This window comes from Saccopteryx leptura, chromosome 2 (assembly GCF_036850995.1).
Source record: "Saccopteryx leptura isolate mSacLep1 chromosome 2, mSacLep1_pri_phased_curated, whole genome shotgun sequence".
Taxonomy (NCBI): Eukaryota; Metazoa; Chordata; class Mammalia; order Chiroptera; family Emballonuridae; genus Saccopteryx; species Saccopteryx leptura.
Window position 1 is genome coordinate 75,929,790 of NC_089504.1, and position 15,785 is coordinate 75,945,574.

Sequence of the window (15,785 nt, forward strand, 5' to 3'; positions counted from 1 at the left end):
CTAAAATCAATTAAAAAAAAAAGAAAAAGAAAAAGAAAGTGCTTTGTTGCCTGATCAGGTGGTGGCGCAGTGGATAGTGTCTGGACTGGGACACAGAGGATCCAGGTTTGAAACCCCGAGGTCACCAGTTTGAGCGTGGGCTCATCTGGCTTGAGTGCGGACTCAGCAGCTTGAGTGTGGTGCCGCTTGCTTGAGCATGGGATCATAGACATGACCTCTTGGTCACTGGCTTGAGTCCAAAGGTTGCTGGCTGGAAGCCCAAGGTTGCTGGCTTGAGCAAGGGGTCACTTGCTCTGCTGTAGCCCCCCACCCACCCCTGGTCAAGGCAATATGCAATCAATGAACAACTAAGGAGCCACAATGAAGAATTGATGCTTCTCATCTCTCTCCCTTCCTGTCTATGTAAAAAAGAAAGAAAGAAAGTGGTTTGTTAACTGCATGGGGCTAAATAAATGTTAAGTTATAAGTTGCAAAAGTTATGTACCCTAATCTTGGGCAGGTGTCTTGAATTATTGCCATTGGTCAGGATTATTATTTTTATTTTTAGATGAGAGGAGGGGTGATAGTGAGACAGACTCCTGCATGTGCCCTGACCAGGATTCACCTAACAACCCCCATCTAGGGCCAGTGCTCAAGTACCAAGCTATTTTTAGTGTGTTAGGCTGATGTGGTCCAGTGGAGCTATTCTTAGTAATGGGGCCATGCTTGAACCAATCAAGCTACTGGCTGCAGGAGGGGAAGAGGGGGAGAAGTAGATGGTTGCTTTTTCTGTGTGACCTGACCAGAAATCAAACCTGGGACATCCATATGCCTGGCCAATGCTCTATCCACTGAGCCACTGGCCAGGGCCGGTCAGAATTATTTTTGATTACCTCTGGCATTTAGTAACTATACCACTTAAGAATAAAAGGGTTCCAAGGCACTAGATATACAAGTTAGTGGCTTTAATTTAATTATGAGTATATTGAAGTCCAGGGAGAATGGAAAATTAACTCGCTCCAGGTCAGGTATTTTTAACAGACATGTTACAGAGGAAATGGAGGAATGGGTGTTAATTACATGTAGAATGCTTAACCTTGTCATTAGGCAAATGCAAATTTAAAACTGCTATTACTGTAACTATATACCTATCAGATGGCTCTAACTGAAAAAACCTTTTAGAGTGTTGGCCTGGCATGTGGACATCCCGGATTCGATCTCCGGTCAGGTCACACACGAGAAGTGACCATCTGTTTCTCTTCCTTTCCCTCTTCCTCTTCTCTCTCTCTTCCTCTTTCATAGCCAGTGGCTCATCTGGTTCGAGCATCAGCCAGAATAGCTTGGTTGGTCAGAGCATCAGCCCTGGGTACTGAGGATTGCTCAGTTGGTCTGAGTGTCAGCCCCAGGTGCTGAGGATAGCTCGGTTGATTAGAGCATGGGCCCCGGATGGGGTTGGCTGGGTAGATCTAGGTCAGGACGCCTGTGGCCGTATGTCTCTCTATCTCCCCTCCTCTCACTTAAAAAAACAACCCAAAACAAACTGTCAATACCAAATGCTAGTGAGGATGTAGAGCAACTGGAACTCTTATAGTTAGTGGGAGAGTAAAATGGTACAACTACTTTGGAAAAAACCTGGCAATTTCTTTTAAAATAATCATATCTTTATCCTGTGACCCAGGAATTTCACACTTTGCTTTTTCTCCCTGAGAAACATTTGTCCACAAAAGACTTGGACATTGATTTTCATAGCAGCTCCTTTGTGACAACCTCAAATTGGAAAACACAAACAAATTCTAAATGTCCTTTGACAATAGAATGAAGAAATAATTTGTTATATTCACACAACGAAATACTACTCAGCCATAAAAATGAACTAACTACTGATACATGAAATAACAGGAATGAATTTTGAAACCTTTATGCTGAGTAAAGGTTATATACAAGAAGACATCCTGTATGACTCCATTTATGTGAAATTCTATGACAGAGAAAACTGATTGTTGGTGTAAAGAAATCAGAACAGTGTTTGCTTTTAGAATGGGTTAGAAGTAGGGATTGACTAGACAAAGATATGAGGAAACCTTTTCGGTTAAAGGAAATGTTCTGTATTTTGATAGAGGTCTGGGTTACATGAGTGTAGGCATTTCTCAAGCCTCTTTGAATGGTATACTTAAGAGTTGTGCATTTCACTGTATGTAAATTTTTAATACATTTTTAAAAAGATTTTTAAATTGATTTTTAGAGAGATGGTAAGAAAGAGTGGGGAGAAGGGGGAAGCATCAACTCATAGTAGTCGTTGCTTTCTGTATGTGCCTTGACTGGGCAAGCCCAGGGTTTTGAACTGTTGACCTCAGCATTCCAGGTCAGGCCTACTATATGTAAATTTTACCTGCAAAAAAGTATAACTATATTGAATTCTAGTTAACAATATGAAGCTGAATTATTTAGGAGTGAAATATACAGTTTGTCCGTAAAGTCATGGTGCGCTTTTAACTGGTCACAGGAAAGCAACAAAAGACGATAGAAATGTGAAATCTTTTGCTCAGCAAGAGAAACTGATAACAAGATAGACAGCCAACTAAATGGGAAATGATATTTTTAAACACCTGCTCAGATAAGGGCCTAATATCCAAAATATACAAAGAACTCATAAAACTCAACAACAAACAAACAAACAATCCAATAAAAAAATGGGAAGAGGATATGAACAGACACTTCTCCCAGGAAGAAATACAAATGACCAACAGAAATATGAAAAGATGCTCATCTTCTTTAGTTATTAGAGAAATGCAAATCAAAACTGCAATGAGATTCCACCTCACACCTGTTAGATTAGCTATTATTAACAAGACAGGTAATAATAGCAAATGTTGGAGAGGTTGTGGAGAAAAAGGAACCCTCATCCACTGTTGGTGGGAATGTAAAGTAGTACAACCATTATGGAAGAAAGTATGGTGGTTCCTCAAAAAACTGAAAATAGAACTACCTTATGACCTAGCAATCCCTCTACTGGGTATATACCCCAAAAACTCAGAAACATTGATACGTAAAGACACATGCAGCCCCATGTTCATTGCAGCATTGTTCACAGTGGCCAGGACATGGAAACAACCAAAAAGCCCGTCAATAGATGACTGGATAAAGAAGATGTGGCACATATACACTATGGAATACTACTCAGCCATAAGAAATGATGACATTGGATCATTTACAGCAAAATGGTGGGATCTTGATAACATTATACGAAGTGAAATAAGTAAATCAGAAAAAAACAGGAACTGCATTATTCCATACGTAGATGGGACATAAAAGTGAGACCAAGAGACATTGATAAGAGCGTGGTGGTTGGGGGGGGGAGAGGGAGAGGGGAGGGGGGAGAGGGGGAGGGGCAAAAAGAACTAGATAGAAGGTGATAGAGGACAATCTGACTTTGGGTGATGGGTATGCAACATAATTGAACGACAAGATAAACTGGACATGTTATCTTTGAATATATGTATCCTGATTTACTGATGTCACCCCATTAAAAAAAAAAAAAGAAATGTGAAATCTGCACCAAATAAAAGGAAAACTCTCCAAGTTTCATACCTATTCAGGGCAGTTCGATGTGGGCTCACGCACAGATTTTTTAGGGCTCCTTAGGTAGTTATCCCATATAGCCTCTACAGACTCGTCACTGACCTGATGGCCTACCAGAACGAGGTTTCTCCACCAAACTGCTGGTTTCCTTCAACTGCTTATCCCACCGAGTAATGTTATTCCTATGTGGTGGCGCTCTGTTATAAATGCGCCAATATTCACGTTGCACTTTGGTCACGGATTCGAATTTAGCAAGCCACAGAACACACTGAACTTTCCTCTGTACCGTCCACATCTCGACTGGCATGGCTGTGGGCTGCTCCGCTGTATACACGGTGTTATGTCATCATCTGTGCATGTGCACATGGTGCCACATCATCCTACAGAAACTGGGAGGGTTTTCCGTTAATTTGGTACAGATTTCACATTTCTGTTGTCTTTTGTTGCTTTCCTGTGACCGGTCAAAAGTGCACCATGACTTTACAGACACACTTTATTTGCAAATTGCTTTGAGATGCATAAAAAAGTATGATGGTCTGATGGATGTGTAAATGAGTGGATGTACAGATGAATGAGTGATAAAACAAATATAGCAAAATGTTAGCAATCATAGAGTCAGGGTGGTTTTATGGGTGTTTGCTGTATAAAACTTTCAACTTTATGTAGTTTTTGAAAATTTTTATAATAAAATGTTAAGGGTAGATTAAAAACAACCTGATAAGAGTTGTGGGATATAAAAAAAGATAATCCTGTAATGATTGAGAGGAGATGGGATTAGAAAGAAAATTTTGGAAGCTGGAAAGCAAATGGATGAGGGATAAGTGATTTAGCAGACCGGAGATGTAGAAGACTCCTAAACCAGGAGGGAGAGCTGGCAGACAGCTTGTTAGAGTCAAAAGAGTTATGAAAGGGAAGCACCAGATTCCTTTGGGATTAGGAATTGGAAGAAGCTGTTTGTGCTTACATTCCCTTCCCATGAGCGGTGCTACTCTGGATTGTTCTTGCTTGGGAGATTTAATCTCTGGTGATGATAAAATAGAAGGTCTCCAGACTGGGAAAAACAGGGAGATATCATACTTAATGCTGAAGATTGAGGAACTGTTTCTTCTAGCTTCCTTTTTCAATTGGCTTCCCCAAAAGCTGTCACCAGATTTTTGTACTCCATATGGGAGCATGGGAGAATACTCTGTGGGTCACCTGATCAAGCCAGGAAGAAAAACTTAAGGATAATGATAAATGGCCCAGCCAGATTCTCCTCCAGTAAAGATCACAGGTGTCAAGCTCCACACTCAAGCTCAGTATGTAGGTGATGGATTTATGGAGAGATAAAAGGTGTGTCACCCTGTAGTTACTCTTTTTTTTTTTTTTTTTTGAGGGAGAGAGAAAAAGGGAGATGAGAAGTATCAATTTACAGTGGCATCATTTTAGTTGTTCATTGATTGCTTCTCATACGTACCTTGACCGGGGGGTTCCAGCAGAGCGAGGGACCTCTTGCCCTAGTTACTCTTAATTGAGAGCAAACAACTAAGAATTACCAGATATTTAGGGAAAGCCTCTAAAATGGAGACAAAAAAATAACTTGGATCAGAAACTCTTCAGGAAGATTTAACAAACAAGTAGTATTAATATCCTCAGACCTGAAAGAGAATATATACCATCTGTGAGGCAAGAACCAGATCCCATGTAAAAGAAAGCTCTTAGGAATTAAAAATGTGAAATTAGAAATGAAAAATGCCAATAGAAGCATTGGAAGATGAAGATGGAAAAAATCTCTCAGAAATTAATGTAAAAATACAGAGATAGAAAAATAAGAGAGAAAAGAAAATTTAAAAACCAACATGAATAATAGGTAATACTGAAATAAAGAGATGAGAGAAATCGGAGAGGGACTGAAATTATTTAAGAACACATCTCGGAACTAAAGGTTATGTGTGAGCTGCCAGATTGAAAGGAAAAGACCCGTGAATGTTATCTGCAATGGAAAGAAACAGATCTACCTGAAGGCATGACATTATGAAATGTCAGAAAAAGAGACAAAGAGAAGATCTCAAAACTTTCAAAGAGAAAAGAAAAAGAAGGAAAAATAGGCCACATGCAGAGGGACAGAAATCAAAAGGGCCTCAATCTTCTTATCTGCAATACAGCCTGCTAGACCATGTAGATAATGTCTTGCAGTGAGCATTACTGGATGGGAGGGAGACTTTTTGTACCATTTTATACCTTTCAGTTTTGAACCTTTGGAATATATGATTCGTTCAAAACAGATATAATTTAAAAACAATACCACTACTAACTGTTTTAACAAGTGTGTTGGTACATATTTCCTTATTTAATCTTTACAAAAACTGAACTAGGAGGCACTTTATTCTGAGTCAAAGAGGTTTAACCAGGTGGTAGGTGATGGAGCCAGACCTGGAGGCCTTTCATTGCTTCATTTTTAGATGCTGAAACAGAGCAGCAGTCCTAGTGGAGAGCTGTTGGTTATTGTTGAGGTTATAATTAGTATGAGAGGGGATTGAGCCTAATTTTTGGGGAGTAAATACCATAGTTCTCAGGGTTGCAGTAGTGGGTCCCAGCATCAATTTGTGACAGTCTTTATTTGTAAAATGTTTTACAACTAATTTGTTGCCAATAGTCACATATCAATATTTGTTATCTTTCATGTCTTAGAAAGAGTTCCCTATATGTCAGCCTTATTTTATTTATTTTTTAACATTTGATTTATTTTCTTGAATAGGAGAAAAAGAGTGGTTGGTGCTAGAGGTGCAACTAAATCTGGGCATATCTCTGGGAATAATATGTCTTATCATTTCATGGCAAAATCACCTTTGTGTGGAGGGGATGAAGAGATCGAAAAATGGTAGAATCCTGGTTCTGGGACAGTGAGCTTTTCAAGAGTTTACTGGTGTGAAGTGGTTACAGGTTTTGTCCTAAGATGATGCTGTAGATGAAACCAGCTCCTAGGCCTAGTGTTTTGAACTCTAGGGATTTATACTGCTCACAAAAATTAGGGGATATTTCATCACTTCATATTCATTTTGGAAGTATCCCCTAATGTGTGTGAGCAGTGTAATTTACAGTTATAAATTGAATTATTCTTTTATATTTTTAATAGCTCAGAATACAGAACTTCAAGGAAGGGCAAATGAGATTGAGAAAGCATTTCAGACTTCCCAGCAGAAATGGAAAGAAGAATGCAGAAGATTTGAATGTGATTTGGAGGAAAGAGACAATATAATTCAAAATTGCAATCGAGAATATGATTTACTTATGAAAGAAAAGAGCAAACTAGAGAAGACTCTACAGGTAAAATTTTTTATAAAGGAATTTTGCTATATATAATATTCATTGAGATGTGTTAAACATTATTTGAAGTTGTCTTTGTAAAGGAAAATAATGACTAGAAAGCAAAAAAATCTGATTTCTGTCTTTCCTCCTCCCTTTTCCTTTTTTCTTGTTAGGGTCATTTTTGTAGGCCTCTGTAGTATGCTTTAGACTACATTTATAGGTATATTATTTCTTTTGTGAAAAAAGTTTGAAATCTCTTACCAAAATTTAAAAAATAAGCACATATGGCCTGACCTGTGGTGGTGCAGTGGATAGAGCATTGATCTGGAATGCTGGGGTCGCTGGTTCGAAACCTTGGACTTGCCTGGTCAAGGCACATAGGAGAAGCAACTGCTATGAATTGTTGCTTCCTGCTCCTTCTCCACTTTCTCTTTCTCTCCCTCTCTCTAAAATCAGTAAATAAAACCTTAAAAAAGACACGTGGACATTTTGTAAGAATGTAAGAACCTATAGCCCTTTTGATCCCACAGCTTGAAAATTTGGCATTTTAGAAATGTGGGCCCTAGATTTGGTATGAATATGCTATAAATTTAGAAAAGTATTTATGTTTCTGATGTATACTTTATTAATTATATAGAGGTCATCTGTATAGATATGATGTGTAAGCAGTTTGATGCCTTTGTATTAAAGTTATTATGAGGTAGTTATTCTTCTCTCTCTCTCTCTCTCTCTCTCTCTCTCTCTCTCTTTTTTTTACCTTTTTTACTCTCCACGGTAAAAGTATGGTTTAAGGTTGAGGTTTCCAGCCACTTAGAAAAAAGAGTTTGAATTGTCTATATTTGCCATATTTTTACAGTACCAGTTTAAATTTAAAAAGAAAAAAAAGATAAAAGTGCTCTACATTTACCATTGGAGTAAATGGCTTTTTAGAATACTGGAAATAAATCTTAACTAAAAATAATGTTACAAAAGCATTTACAAAGTATGAAAGTTTTGACAAGCATTCCGAGACATTGTCAGCAGATCTACTTTTGACTTCTTTTTTTTTTTTAAATGAAAGTAGGGGAGATAGAGAGACAGACTCCTATATGCTCCCCAGCTGGGATCCACATGGCAACCCCTATCTGGGACCCACATGGCAACCCCTATCTGGGACCGATGGCTCTGCCCATCTGGAGCCCCTTGCAACTGAGCTATTTTTAGTGCCTGATGTGGAGGCTTGATGGAGCCATCTTCAGCCTATGTGCTTGAATCAATCGCGCCATGGTTGCAGGAGGGGAAGAAAGAGAAGGAGGGGGGAGGGAGAAGCAGATGGTCACCTCTCCTGTGTGCCCTGACTGGGAATTGAACTCAGGACTTCCATATGCCGGGTGGACATGCTACCACTGAGCTAACTGGCTAGGGCCTACTTTTGATTTCTTTTACAGCAATAGTCATGTCAAGTTTACTAGTAGAATGGGGCTTGGCATCTATAAGGGTTCCATTAGTATTTGAAGAGGGACGTTTAGGTGGTGACTGGTACTGTAAGTCCCTGGGCAGCCCTATGTAACCTTCCTCACGTAAAATGTCTTGGAGCTGTGGGGAAAGAAGGGTAGTGGTGGCAGCACTCCTGCCCGTCAGTCATTGTACACCTCAGGTTACACAGTCTTGATGTGATCTTGATCAGCCACTTGGTAGGAAAACTGTGCTTTGATTTGATACTATTGGCTTTGAACTGAGCTGCACAGAGACTGTTGGGGAATTTGGGACTGAGGAGGAATCCCTTTTTAACCCTCGGGGGAAAAGGCTTCAAGGCTCTTGTGACAGCTTTCCATTAGTGGAAATTGTAAGGGCAGTCTGTATTATACAGCTCCATGCTGTTCATTGTAGAGGGACACAGGAGGCTTTCCTATTCTCATATAAACCACAGAATCTCCTGCATTAAAGGATATTTTGATTTGAACCCCACAGGTCAGAAAATTTGGCTTCTTAAGAAATCTGCAATTTATATATATATTTTTAAAGTTTTTTAAAATTAATTAATTAATTTATTCATTTTTAGAGAGGAGAGAGAGGGGGGGAGAGAGAGACAGAGAGGGAGAGAGAGGGAGAGAGAGGAGAGAGAGACAGAGTGAGAGAAGGGAGGAGGAGCTGGAAGCATCAACTCCCATATGTGCCTTGACCAGGCAAGCCCAGGGTTTCGAACCAGGGACCTCAGCATTTCCAGGTTGACGCTTTATCCACTGCGCCACCACAGGTCAGGCTGCATTTTATATTTTTAAGATTTTGAACCAACTTAGATCTTGTACATACACGATGTGTCTGTAAAGTCATGGTGCACTTTTTACTGGTTGCAGGAAAGCAACAAAAGACTATAGAAATGTGAAGTCTGCACCAAATTAAAGGAAAACTCTCCCAGTTTCATACCTATTCAGTGCAGTTCGATGTGCGCTCACGCACAGAATTTTTAGGACTCCTTAGTTAGCTATCCTGTATAGCCTCTATAGACTCGTCACTGACTGATGGCCTACCAGAACAGGGTTTTTCCACCAAACTGCCAGTTTCCTTCAACTGCTTATCCCACCGAGTAATGTTATTCCTATGTGGTGGCGCTTCGTTATAAGTGTGCCGATATTCACGTTGCACTTTGGTCACGGATTCGAATTTAGCGAGCCACAGAACACACTGAACTTTCCTCTGTACCGTCCACATCTCGACTGGCATGGCTGTGGGCTGCTCCAGTGTATATACATGTTGTTACGTCATCATCTGTGCATGCGCACATGCTGCCACATCATCCTACAGAAACTGGGAGGGTTTTCCATTTATTTGGTGCAGATTTCACATTTCTGTTGTCTTTTGTTGCTTTCCTGTGACTGGTCAAAAGTGCACCATGACTTCACGGACACACTGTATAGTACACCTAGGAAAACCCAACAAGAAAAGCCTCCTGCCAACATTATCTGCAGAACTAGAAATTAGTGACAGTCCAAACTTTTAAAAAATATTTTTTGACTTTTCAAGTTTCTGACAGGGGTCCCCAAACTTTTTACACAGGGGCCCAGTTCACTGTCCCTCAGACCATTGGAGGGCTCCCACATACAGTGCTCCTCTCACTGACCACCAATGAGAGAGTTGCCCCTTCTGGAAGTGCGGCGGGAGCTGGATAAATGGCCTTAGGAGGCCAAATTGCAGCCCGCAGGCCGTAGTTTGGGGACGCCTGACAGGGGTAGTCAACCTTTTTATACCTACTCCCACTTTTGTATCTTTGTTAGTAGTAAAATTTTCTAACCACCCACCGGTTCCACAGTCATGGTAATTTATAAAGTAGGGGAGTAACTTTATAAAATTTATAAAGCAGAGTTACAGCAAGTTAAAGCATATAATAATAATTACGTACCAAGTACTTTATGTCGGGTTTTCGCTAAGTTTGGCAGAATAAATCTTTATAACTATTTACTGTAGTTAAATCTATCTTTTTATTTATACTTTGGTTGCTCCGCTACCGCCCACCATGAAAGCTGGAATGCCCACTAGTGGGAAGTAGGGACCAGGTTGACTACCACTGATCTAGAATGTCCTTCTGCTGATTGCACAAAACTCCTTTCTTCCCTTTTGGAAATACAATGTTTTCTGTCAGATTTATATATACATTATTAGGGGTAATCCAAATAGTTTGTTCATAGGTAATTAGAGATTTTCATAATAACTACTTTATACGTAGGTTTACATATAGATTACATAAAATCTATGTATTTTGTTTTTTGTCTCTGTTGTATAATGCATTTTGTTAAAAGCTCTGAAGTTTAAATTTTCAGAAGAATTGATGTAAATATACACATATATATGTATATATAAAATGTTACTAAAAATAAATAGGTAAGCATAACTTCTTATTCAGGTCTATATTCTAATGATCAAAATATAATAGTTTTATTAATGATTTTTACATAAATTATAATGAGTTTTAACATGACAGGTAAGGAGAGTCCTTTGTATATTTAAATTGGGGATGAAGAGAGTAAGCTAATTTATTGGTCTAATAGTAACTCAGGGTTTTATTCATATAAAGGAAACATTGGACATACATCAGCAGGAGAAGAATGAAATGGAGTCTCATATCAGGGAGACAGCATTGGAGGAGTTTAGATTACAAGCAGAACAATGGGAAGCAGAAAGAAGAGAGTTACAATTTATAGTACAGGTATTTTAAAAGTAATAATACAGTTTCTTAAATATGTCTTTTTAATGCTTGTGATACTAAAAATTACATTAGTGAAATAATTGACTGGCTTGCTCAGAAGGAAAATAATTCCTAGTCTTTGATTTCTGGAAGTTTATCAGACTAATATAAAATACAAATATATCTGAGACTAACACAAAATAATATTGACTGTAAACTGTAATTGAAAAATAAAATGTTGAAATTTTGAAAAAATAAGGAATAGAATGGATTTTGGATATTAATGGATTATTGGGTGCGTACAAATCTTACTGTATACTAGTGATTTTTGAACTATTTTTAAGTAGTGTTATGCAGATTCTTTGTGTGTGTGTGTGTGTGTGTGTGTGTTTGTGTGACAGAGACAGAAAGAGAGAGGGACAGGTAGGGAAAGAGGAAGGGAGGGAGATGAGAAGCATCAATTCTTCATTGCTGCACCTTAGTTGTTCGCTGATTGCTTTCTCCTATGTGCCCTGACTGGGAGGCTATAGCAGAGTGAGTGACCTCTTGCTCAAGCCAGCGACCTTGGGCTCAAGCTGATGACCTTGGGCTTTAAGTCAGTGACCTTTGGGTTCAAACCAGTGACCATGGGGTCATGTCTATCATCCCACGCTCAAGCCTGTGACATGCTGCTCAAGCTGGTGAGTCCAGGCTTAAGTCGGCGACCTCAAGGTTTCAAACCTGGGTCCTTTGTGTCCTAGTCCAACGCTGTATCCACTGCACCACCACCTGGTCAGGCCATGTGGCCTTTATTATTTAGACTCACTGTAAGAAGAAAATCTTAATTTATGCCATGTCCCCTTTTCCAGTAATCGAAGCACTAAGTAGAGGTGTATTTCTATGGAATATTAATGGGAGTCCTTAGTGAGTGACCTCAAAAGTTAGTTAAGATAGTATTTCTCAGAGAAAAAGATAGTATTTCTCATTTATTTAAACATAGTATCTCTTTTGATAAACATAAAAATTCCATGTCTTTAGCATTATTTTAAGTTTCAAAACAAAGCCCTCGTAGTTTTAGAACAAAATATTTATGTTGATTTTGAAAAAATGTATACAGGCCCTGGCCAGTTGACTCAGTGGTAGAGTGTCGGTCCAGCATGTGGAAGTCCCGGGTTTGATTCCCGGTCAGGGCACACAGGAGAGGTGATCATCTGCTTCTCTACCTCTTACCCCCTCTATCTTTCTGTCTCTTTCCATCCTGCAGCCATGGCTCGAATGGTTTGAGCAAAGTTGGCCCCAGGCTCTGAGTATGGATGGCTCCATGGTCTTGGCCTCAGGTGCTAAAAAATAACTCAGTTTCTGAGCAATGGAGCTGGGGTCCAGCCAAGCAGAGCATCTCCTGGTAGGGGCTTGCTGGTGGATCCTGGTTGGGGCACATGAGGGAGTCTCTCTCTGCCTCCCCACCTCACTTTTAATAAAAACAAACCAAAATAAAATGTGTGTGTATTATTTTTATCTCTCTATATTTACATTTTTACTGAAAATGAACATTTTATTTTTTACTTATATTTTTCATTTTTCCTGTAATAGCAAATGTGAACATTTGTTTTGTTTTAAATTTAGGTATAGTTGACATGCATTATATTGTTTTGGGTGTATAACACAGTGACCCAGTATTCGTATATATTGTGAAATGATCAACACAATGAATCTAGTTAACATTGGTCACCGTACATAATTACAGATTTTTTTTTTTTTTTTAGCAAGAGAGAGAGCGATGAGAAGCTTCAACTCTAATTGTTCATTGATTGCTTCTCATATGTGCCTTGACCTTGGGGTGGGGGAGCAGGAGGAGTGCCTTCAGCCAAACCAGTGACCCCTTGCTCAAGCCAGCGACCTTGGGCTTTAAGCCAATGACCTTTAGGCTCAAGCCAGGGACCATGAGTCTATGATCCCACACTCAAGCTGGTGAGCGTGTGGTGAAGCTGGCTACCTCGGGATTTTGAACCTGGGTCTTCAGCGTGCCAGATCAGTGCTCTATTCACTGCACCACCACCAGGTCAGGCACAGAATTTTGCTTCTGATGAGAAATTTTAGAGTCTATTCTCTTAGCATCTTTCAAATATGCAACACAGTATTTTCAACTATAGTTGCCATACTGTGCTTTACATACCCTAACTTATTAAAATTATTTTTAAACTTATTTTTTATTTTTATTTTTTCTGTATTTTTCTGAAGCCGGAAACGGGGAGGCACTCAGACAGACTCCCGCATGCGCCCAACTGGGATCCACCCGGCACGCCCACCTGGGGGTGATGCTCTGCCCATCTGGGGCGTCGCTCTGTAGCAACCAGAGCCATTCTAGCGCCTGAGGCAGAGGCCACAGAGCCATCCTCAGCGCCCGGGCAAACTTTGTTCCAGTGGAGCCTTGGCTGTGGGAGGGGAAGAGAGAGACAGAGAGGAAGGAGGGGGGAGGGGTGGAGAAGCAGATGGGCACTTCTCCTGTGTGCCCTGGCCGGGAATCGAACTCGGGACTCCTGCACGCCGGGCTGATGCTCTACCACTGAGCCAACCGGCCTTGGCCTAAACTTATTTTTTTAATCACAGTTTACATTTGGCAGTATTTTGTATCAGTTTCAGATGTACAGCATAGTTGCTAGAGAATTGCAGTGTAAACTTTAAGGATGCTTATTTGCCATAAGATTTTCTATTGTAGACAGTGTGGGACATACAGTGGTAAAGTTTTGTTTTTAACTACCATGCCCTTCTTTTGTCATTTTCCAGCTTATTGCAATGTATAATTTATCAGCAGGATTGAAAACATTTAAAAGATGAATGTATTCTTTTTTTGGTATTTATTTTATTTTAAAATTATTTAATTCAATCAGGAAATAAAATTATCCTCTCCTCATTCATTGGTTTATGTATCTAGTGATAAAGGGATGGGAGAGTTTGTGATGGGCAAGGGCGTGGGAGATGTAGATTGAACATCATACCATAGCCCAGGCTGGATAGCTTGGTTGGTTAGTTAGAGCATCATCCCTATGTGCAAAGGTTGCTGGTTCAATCCCCAGTCGGAGCATATACAGTAACATATTAGTGTTTCTCTCTCTCTCTCTCTCTCCCTTTCTCTAAAATAAATAAGCAAAAATAAAAAAAAAATGCCATAAACTAAAGAAAGAGGAGGAAGATTGGGAAGGCATCAGATCAGTTTTAAGCTTCAGTAGATGTGTGATAAGACAGCTGTTAGGGACTGGGGTGTAGTGTGTCATAGATTGACCTAGTAAGCAGTTCTGATCTAGGGATACCTTAAATCAGCGGTTCTCAACCTGTGGGTCGCGACCCACAGGTTGAGAACCGCTGCCTTAAATGAAGTTGCATGAAAAGGAACTCTTTTTTTTTTTTTTTTTTAAGTTCTCTGTTGCCTTTTTTTTTTGTCTTTATTTATTTCTATTTATTTTATTTTTTTCATTTTTCTGAAGCTGGAAACAGGGAGAGACAGTCAGACAGACTCCCGCATGCGCCCGACCGGGATCCACCTGGCACGCCCACCATGGGGCAACGCTCTGCCCACCAGGGGGCGATGCTCTGCCCCTCCGGGGCGTCGCCATGTTGCGACCAGAGCCACTCTAGCGCCTGAGGCAGAGGCCACAGAGCCATCCCCAGCGCCCGGGCCATCTTTGCTCCAATGGAGCCTTGGCTGCGGGAGGGGAAGAGAGAGACAGAGAGGAAGGCGCGGCGGAGGGGTGGAGAAGCAAATGGGCGCTTCTCCTGTGTGCCCTGGCCGGGAATCGAACCCGGGTCCTCGGCACGCTAGGCCGACGCTCTACCGCTGAGCCAACCGGCCAGGGCCTTTTTTCTATTTTTTTAATCTTTATTTTTATTGAATCCAGAGAGAGGAAGGGGTAAGGGGGAGACAGAAGCATCAATCTGTTTCTGTATGTGCCCTGGCCAAGGACCGAACCAGCCACCTCTGCATTGCAGGACAATGCTCCAGCCAAGCGAGCCATCCAGCCAGGCATGAAAAGGAACTCTTTAAGGAGTTTGCCTTCAATGATTTATGGCAACTAGGAGTATTTCTTTGCAGTTCTTTGGGAAACGGTCCTGTGGTGGTCTGTATAAGCAGATTGTACAGAAAAATGGCACTGGTACTGCCTGTCTTTTCCAAACAGGAAACAGCTTACTATTCAACTTATAAAGTTACTATATATTGTGCTCATGATAAAAATATCCCTAGTTTAGGGAAATCTAAAAGCAGAAAGTGAAGGTTTTGCCTCCTCCCCCTTCAATCCCACTCATCTAAGGAAATATATATATATACACACACACATATATTATTGTATTTACATCAATGAAATTATATACCTTAATAATATTTTGTGTCTAGCTTTTAAAAAAAAGATTTTATTTATTGATTTTAGAGGAAAGAGACACACACACACACACACACACACACACACACACACACACACACACACACAAAGGGGAGAGGAGTAGGAGCATCCACTGTAGTAGTTGCTTCTCATATGTGCCTTGAGCAGGTAAACCCCAGGGTTTCAAACCTGTGACCTAGGCATTCCATACTGATACTTTATCCACTGTGCCATCACAGGTCAGGCAGTGTGTCTGTCTTTTGATGTCCTTACTCTACTTGTCTTCTGTTTGCATAATGTTCTGTCATGTGGAAGTTTCTAATATATTTAAGAAATTCTTTAGTGATGGACAATTTCTTTAAAATATTTTGCTTTAATTATAAATGACTAACATTCTTGTCCATATCTTTGAGCTGTTGTAGGAG

The 15,785-nt window shown here is 40.2% G+C and overlaps 1 protein-coding gene and 1 non-coding gene across 2 annotated transcripts in view; one reads left to right on the plus strand and one right to left on the minus strand.

Annotated features, from left to right (window-relative positions):
* The window catches only part of CCDC171 (coiled-coil domain containing 171), a 395,587-nt gene that overhangs the window by 24,821 nt on the left and 354,981 nt on the right, over window positions 1–15,785 (plus strand). The window contains exons 5-6 of the mRNA XM_066368208.1: window positions 6,674–6,864; window positions 10,898–11,029. Coding sequence (XP_066224305.1) covers window positions 6,674–6,864; window positions 10,898–11,029 — 323 coding nt within the window. The remainder of the gene's footprint in view (window positions 1–6,673; window positions 6,865–10,897; window positions 11,030–15,785) is intronic.
* On the minus strand, window positions 14,764–14,839 carry TRNAA-AGC (transfer RNA alanine (anticodon AGC)). The gene has a single exon. It is a non-coding gene; the product is annotated as a tRNA-Ala (tRNA).